This window comes from Psammomys obesus, unplaced genomic scaffold, assembly GCF_907164565.1.
Source record: "Psammomys obesus unplaced genomic scaffold, mPsaObe1.curated_primary_1811, whole genome shotgun sequence".
Lineage (NCBI taxonomy): Eukaryota > Metazoa > Chordata > Mammalia > Rodentia > Muridae > Psammomys > Psammomys obesus.
The window spans coordinates 8,998,807-9,006,512 of NW_026589732.1; the positions used below are offsets into that span (position 1 = coordinate 8,998,807).

At 35.3% G+C, this 7,706-nt stretch overlaps 1 protein-coding gene across 1 annotated transcript; it reads left to right on the forward strand.

Annotated features, from left to right (window-relative positions):
• The first annotated feature begins 757 nt into the window (after positions 1-757).
• Positions 758-1,717, forward strand: LOC129675339 (olfactory receptor 13F1). Its single transcript, XM_055605386.1, is given in 1 exon segment — positions 758-1,717. A coding segment is annotated over 1 exon segment (960 nt).
• The last annotated feature ends 5,989 nt before the right edge of the window (positions 1,718-7,706 follow it).

The following is a 7,706-nucleotide window of genomic DNA, read 5'->3' on the forward strand; positions in this document are numbered from 1 at the left end:
TGGAAAAAAATTTAAAGCAACAAATAGACTAAATTGTCTTCCAGAGCCAGAGGCTGGTCCTTTGGAGAAGTTTCTGTAGCTCAGTCACTAAGGAAATTATAGACACATGAAAGATACAGACATTAAGTGTCCCTCATAATGAAAATATCTATATCACTTTCTCGAGTTTGAAGAGAAAACTCTGGTTTGTTTTTCAGTGTTCAAGGTCTTCAGTTAATTTCTTTAAATCTGGAGAAATCTGTACATTACTTATTGACCCTCCAAATCATTTTGAACATATCTCTAAGAATGGCAGAAGAAACTGTCAACATGAGAGATCAGAGATATTCCTTTAAGAAGAATATTCCCAAGCTGAGAGAAGAAAATCATCTAGTAAGTGAAAGGTAAATATACATTTATAGACCAGCTACAAATGTAGTTTTGGAATAAGGGGCAAGTGGGAGCAAAATATTGTATCCTTTGCTTTTCTTTCATGATGTTTGCTTAACAAATTCTTCTCTCACTCCAACTTAACAGGAGAAAAGGCCTTGATGCAAAAGCAAGAAGTTCACCACTTATCTCTTGACTCCATAGTTAAATTACATTAATGTTCAAACATGTACCGTTATAATAATAATCTCACTTAGACAGGCACTTAAATATGAACAACATGTTCAAAAAATAAACTTGTGAGAAAACTTAAAGCAGGACCATTTGCTTTATATATTTGTGATACAAGCTATTAGTTCATATACACATATGAACATACTATCAGAAAATGGTTCAGGGAAATTGGACCTCTGTCACAGTGTTTTTCTTCCTGGGATTTTCTCACTACCCAAAAGTTGAAGTCAGCATATTTGTGCTGTGTCTGCTTATGTATCTGATTACTCTGCTGGGCAATACTATTCTGATCTCTATCACCATCCTAGATTCCCATCTGCACACTCCCATGTACTTTTTCCTCTGTAATCTCTCCTTTCTGGACATCTGGTATACCTCTTCTGCTCTCACTCCTATGCTGACAAACTTTGTTTCAGGGAAAAACACAATCTCTTTCTCAGGATGTGCTTCTCAGATGTACTTCTCTCTTGCCATGGGCTCCACTGAATGTGTGCTCCTCTCCATGATGGCCTATGACAGGTATGTGGCCATCTGCAACCCCCTGAGGTACCCCGTTATTATGAACAGGAGAGTCTGTATACAGATTGCAGGCAGCTCCTGGGTTACTGGCTGCCTCACTGCCTTGGTGGAAACTGGACCTGTGATTCAGCTGTCTCTTTGTGGTAAGAGCATCATCAATCATTTCACCTGTGAAATTCTGGCTCTCTTGAAAATGGCCTGTGTGGACACTTCCACGGTGCAGTTAATTATGTTAGTGATCAGCATCCTTCTTCTCCCATTGCCAATGCTGCTCATTTGTGTCTCCTATGCATTCATCCTCTCCAATATCTTGAGGATCAGCACAGTGGATGGTTGAAGCAAAGCCTTTTCGACATGTGCAGCTCACTTGACTGTGGTGGTTCTGTTCTATGGGACAGCTCTCTCCATGTACCTGAAGCCCTCATCTGTTAACTCACAGGAAATTGATAAATTCATGGCATTGATATATGCTGGATTAACACCAATGCTACATCCTATTATCTATAGTCTTCGGAACAAAGAAGTAAAAATGGCTGTAAAAACACTATTGATGAGAAATCCCTTCAGTGCTATCTTAACTTCTGTCCTCAGATAATATTAGAAAAGGTATACTCATCCAGATAAATCTTTAACTTTATTGAGAAAACTGCATAATAATGCAATCCAAATCCCCAGAAAACACTAATTTTAATTACAATTTCTCCATTATGTCCTATATCTTGATTTGCCTCGTAAAATGTTTTATATTAATGAATCATTTATACACAAATGTGTTGTCAAGAAAGTAGTTAACATTTATTGCAAATTAGCATGAACTAAAAATAATGAAACTGCCTGTTCTTTTCTATTTGACCTACTAAATGATCTCACTTCTCACCCATGATAGAACCATGAAAAGAAGTAATATAACAAGGATGTAGAATTGTTAGTCAAGTGAAATTTGAGATATTTTCTCAGTGATTTGAAATCATCTTTGCATTACAAAGAAATATTTTAAATTAACATTACATAGTTTCAAGGTGTACATAGGTATATGTTCATATATACATGTATTTCATAGAACCAATTGAGCATCACTGTCTGGTATTCTTTCTAAGTTCTAAAGCATTGAAATATGAAATTAATTTTTTTAGATTTGGTAAGACCAAGTTTGACTGACTGCTTATTGAGGTTGTATATGTGGAGAAATGAATAAATATCTGTAACATAAATCGCATATTGTAATATGGTTTGCACAATTATAATTTTATTTATGAGCTGCAATAAAATATTTAAAAATGGGAGAACTTGAATTATGGGTCTAATGCCAGAATAAATCTCATATTATACTTCAGTGTCTTAATAAATTCATCAGTTACTCACCCACATTACTATTTTAACACGTTAATAATTGGCCTGTACTTGTAGCTCAATAGTAGAGTTATTATACAACATGTCCAAGGACTTAGATTTAACCACCAGTACAGCTGAAAAAAATTAAAAAGATGTTCCTTAACTGACCACATAAGGCTGGTAAAGTAAGACCCAGACCCTATGTTGTTTACATTTTAAAGAGTTGCTGCATTTATATAAAATATACTGACTAAAACATTCATAAGCATATTAAATATGTGTGAAAAAACTGCAAATGAGGATGTCACCATGATACAAATTAATGTGTTTTCCTTTACTTCAAACCCTCCTGGAATCTGGGCACTAATAATGTAGACATATATATTACTTCCTTGAAATTATGCAAATAATGGCTTCATTCTGTGAAAATGTACTTTTTGCTACCACAGACATGGCTCATGTGGGCCTTAGGTTTAAGAAAAGAGAGATAATCACATGTAAGTACCAGCCCAGCACTGAGATGAACTCGTGAAATCCCAGCACTGATTCTTGCTCAAAATACCAATGAGATAAATGAAGGAAGAAATTACAGAAAGAGGGAGAAAGAGAGAATGAGGAAGAAAAATTGGGAGGGGAAAAAAGGAGGAAAGAAGTTATTATATGAGAGAGACCCATACCTGAGCAAGGTAGCACTCAGAAAATTAACTCAGTCACTCAGAAATAAATTTAGGAAAGAAGTATGTAAGACCACATGTAAGGATTCAGTGAGGTAGATTCTTCTGATGATCTTGACTTAAATGCCCTTAGCATCCATGAGAAAAGTTGTCACTCTGAGCTAAGATGCTCTGTCAACTCAGAATTTCTCTAAAGGTAGGGACATTTATTTTTACTTCATCTCCACTTACATAGCTCACTCTAAGAAGTAACCACAATATGATACTGGTTCTGGCTAAGAGTCCATCATTTACAGAGGAAATGTATGAGTGAGAAATTTCCTCTGGAACAACAAATGAACTTGCCCAGATGCAAAACCAGAAAGGTAGCCTCAACTGCTCTAGTTGGGACATCAGTACAAGGTCCTCATGTTAGGCGTTTGAGAAGTAAGTTCTTTTTTTTTTTTTTTTTTTTGTATGTTGTTTGTTTTGTTTTATGGTGTGGGTATGTTTTGCGCACCTCACAGATAAAACTGTGCATGCAGTCCTGGATTACGCTGTCATTGCTTCATCACTGTCACATTTCCTGTCATGAGCAGCCTTCACTGCTGCAGCAGTCCTCACTGCATTTAGAGAAGAAACAGTTCACTGGAAGGGGGCTGACTGAATCACACCACAGTTTATTTCTCCCTCTCTGGAGGAACATCCAGCTTATTCTTTGAAGTATTTGTATTCATTGTACTTCCATATTTCAGTGCACAGGTGATTGACTTCAGTGAATGAGTGTGTTTTGCTTTGGAAGCTTTACCATTTTAACTTTCATAAAGCAGCCATGATCTCAAGGTCTAAGGCAGAAGCTCCCAGCTATGAAATACCTTTGGGAACCAGGTATATTCCAAGTGTATTCATGCAAGCTGATAGGAAACACTTTTTTGTTAAATAGTCTGTTACTGGAAGTAGCATTATATCACCATGTGGAGTACCATTAAAACCATGTATATGTACATGCTCGCATGTAGGGGGGTATATTTATATGTTTTTAAGTAACTACAAATAGTATGCTTTCCTATATTTTCCTTTTCAAAATATGCTTAGTGTTATTTATATACCTTCTTCCCTCTCCCACAGTATCACTCTTTCTCTCTCCCCACTCTTCCTTGTCTTTCTCTTTCTCCTTCAGTTAAGCATCCACTCCAGTTTCCCACATTCTCCATCATGGGACGTATGTCTTGATATTCTCCTCTCTAAAGCCCCTTTTCCCATCCCCCAATGGTCTTTCTACTTTGCTGTCTTCTATATGTAAGTTACACACTCAAAACAAAGATTCAGAGCTAGAATCCACTAATAAGAAAAACATATGTTATTTGGGTTACTTCAGCACCATTTGCTGAAGATGCTGTCACTGATCACCGAAAGAGCAAAAGCTGTGGATGGACTGGACATGTGAGAAGTATCATTTTAGAAATATTGTCGGCTAGATTATACATTTTGCCATAAATGTGATAACTAGGCAAATGAGCATGTAAGAAACATTTCAAGAAACTTGGGCTAGGGTACCGTTTGAATGGTAACAGAAATTTGGAAAAGCAGCAAGGTTTTGGTTGTAGATAACAGAAGACTTGAGCTGTCATCAGTGTTGCAGGGCCTTTCTGCTAGCAGGTCGAGGTGACATGGTAATGTGGCCCTTTACTGTTAATGTCTTGAGCATAGAGCTGGTCAACACAGTTGCCATTTTCTATGTGACTGCCCCCTTCATTAGCCACTCACATAAATATAAAATATCGTGTCTAGATCAGTGGGTCACAACCCTTTTGGCAAACCTCTATCTCCACAAATATGGACATTGCAATTCATATCAGTAGCAAAATTACAGTCAGGAAGGAGCAACAAAAATAATTTTTTTTAATTGTATGATTCAATTTTTTTATTTATTTTTATTTTTATTTTCTACTTTTTTAATTTTTTTATTAATTACACTTTATTCAAAAATAGTTTTTTTGGTTGGGAATCATCACAACATGAGGAACTGCATTAAAGGGTCACAGCATTAGGAAGGTTGAGAACCACTACTCTAGATCATTCCTCCTCTCAAGATTAGTTCAAGTCAGTGCCAACTATCACTGCTGCTAACAAAAATAACTTCCTATGTTTAATTGTTCTTTTGCATTATAACCTCAGGGAAGAAAAACAAATCTGGAAACAGTTTTATTTCTCCAAAGACAAACAACTTCATGCTTCTCAATAGAGAAAGTTTATGGTTCTTAATATTTAACCCTGAAAAGCTTTCTATAGGGACTACATCAATTTGCTTTACATATTACATCTCTGCCAAAACAGTGCAATGAAAAGAATTTGCAGCATCAAAACTGAACTATTAAAATTGATCTTATCCCAATACAGTCTTGCACATAACTGTAACTATTTGGTTTGCTTCCTTTGGGACTATTCAGTATGTCTCTTCATCACTGCTATTCAGCTCTGTATAAGATAGTGTTGTGATTATATATTCGGATTCGGTAGAGAACCTAAATCAGAAAGGATGCAACAGCTGCAAGTGTGGTGAATCAGGAGTCTCGACTGAGACGTCACACTCCTGCCACAGTTACACATCTGCTTTCTGTGGGGAACAGGTCAGCAGTAATAGTTTTGAAAAGCCGAGGCCAAGATAGGAGAGGAATTATGTTAAAGATAGAATTGGGAATGGATCATTTAATCCTATTTTCGATATGGGGTGAAGGAAAAATCGTTATAGAAGAGACGTCAGTGAAGTAACACAACCTTCCAGATCCCAGACTGAGCCTCTGAGTACCCCTGCACTGGACACCTCTACTGCTACAGTTAGAAGGACTGTAGCTGAAAATATTCTGAAATGAGACAACTCTCTCTTTTGTTTCATGTTTCCTCAATTCATCTTTGTATAGCCATCTATAATTCTGAGGATTTACAAGAAAACAATACAAAATTCCTCTAATATTAAAAAACAACAAATGTTATGGTTTCTGCCAGCATCATGTCTGACTTTGCCAATACATTGGGTTACAAACTATATACGACTGTTCTAAACTGGATTCCTAAGAAACAAACTGAGATACAGATTTGCCGCTGAAGGGTCATTGGAGAATGTCCATAGGAAAATCATCTGTCAGGGGATGAAAGGATTGTCAAAAGAGAGGAGTTAGCTGTGTTAGGAAGCAAATGTAAAAGTAAGAACATAAAAGTGAAAGTGGAAAAAAATATCTGTGCAGTATTGTACTTTGCCAGGTACTGTGTTCAGAAATTAATATTTTTATTATGTCATTAAATATTAGCTATGAGTAGATACTATGAGTAGATTTAAATGAGAGAAAACTGAAACACACAAACCTGCTCATAAGGATCTACTATTCATGCAACTTGTATACCATATTTTTTGAATCAAAGTATCTATTTTTCAGTACATTTTTCTCAGTGGAAACATATTTCTCCACAAAGTTCATTATCTCATACTTAAAAGAATAATATAGCAATTTAGAAAATAAATTATAATGAGAGACCAGGCCATTCTCATCTTTGCAAAGATATCTTCTTCATGTCCCTCAGACTCTTACAATGAGCACCATAAATATCTTTTATGTACATTATTATACACATATCAAACCCAATCAAGTGCTCACATTTTACCTCTACTTTTTAATTTTGCATACATTTATAAAATTTTACTAAGATTAATGTTTTGTATATCAAATCAGGAGAAAAATATCTACCTTCATTGATATTTCAGGATTAAACTAAATATGCTCGAGGTATCATTTCATGATTATAATGTTGGAAATAAAAATATCCCTTAAACAGTCATATTTAGTCTGTCTGAAGTTAACAGACATGAATAGAGAACAAAGCTTTCTCATGTTTTATGAAATTAACAAATCTGAGACATGAAATGCTGACTTCTAGACGCTTTCCCGTAGCAAGAGCATAGTGCCCTCCAAGCTATGATGAGTCCAAAATAAATTTTCAGATAGATGTTTTCTTCTTCTATGAAAGATAAGAAATTAATCTCATTTGCACACAGATGTAACCTTTATTGATTTTAATGAGCATGCTATGTCCTATAAATATATATTTAAAAATATTTATCAAATAAGTGCTTGTAACTTTCATATTATTATAATTCCTGATCAAAATAAGAAAAAAAATCTGTATTTTGTTTAGCCTTTCACCTATTGATTAATGAAGCTCAGAAAAAAAAATTAAATCAAACTGGCTGTTTGCACCATGCTGTATGTTGGTTTTAATAGTAAGTGCTATTAAAATGCTGCAAAATAACAAACTTATAAATGTGGTTTTGTCATGAAAAATAAAGGCAGCTAGGCACCATTACAAACTAGAGAAGACTCTATACAACATTTCTACTAGTTTGTGTGCTCAACCAGGAAAAAATTCATTTTCTGCAAAAAAAAAAAAAAAAGTTTATTTTAGAGATTGGTGACACTGAAATAGGTTTGTCAACTCTTCCAGGCCTCAAAGAAGTATGTCGTATGAATGGACAAGTAGTAAACATCTTAAGCTCTTAACTTTACAAAGTCCTGTCACAACTACTTGACTCCTGTAGCGTAAAAA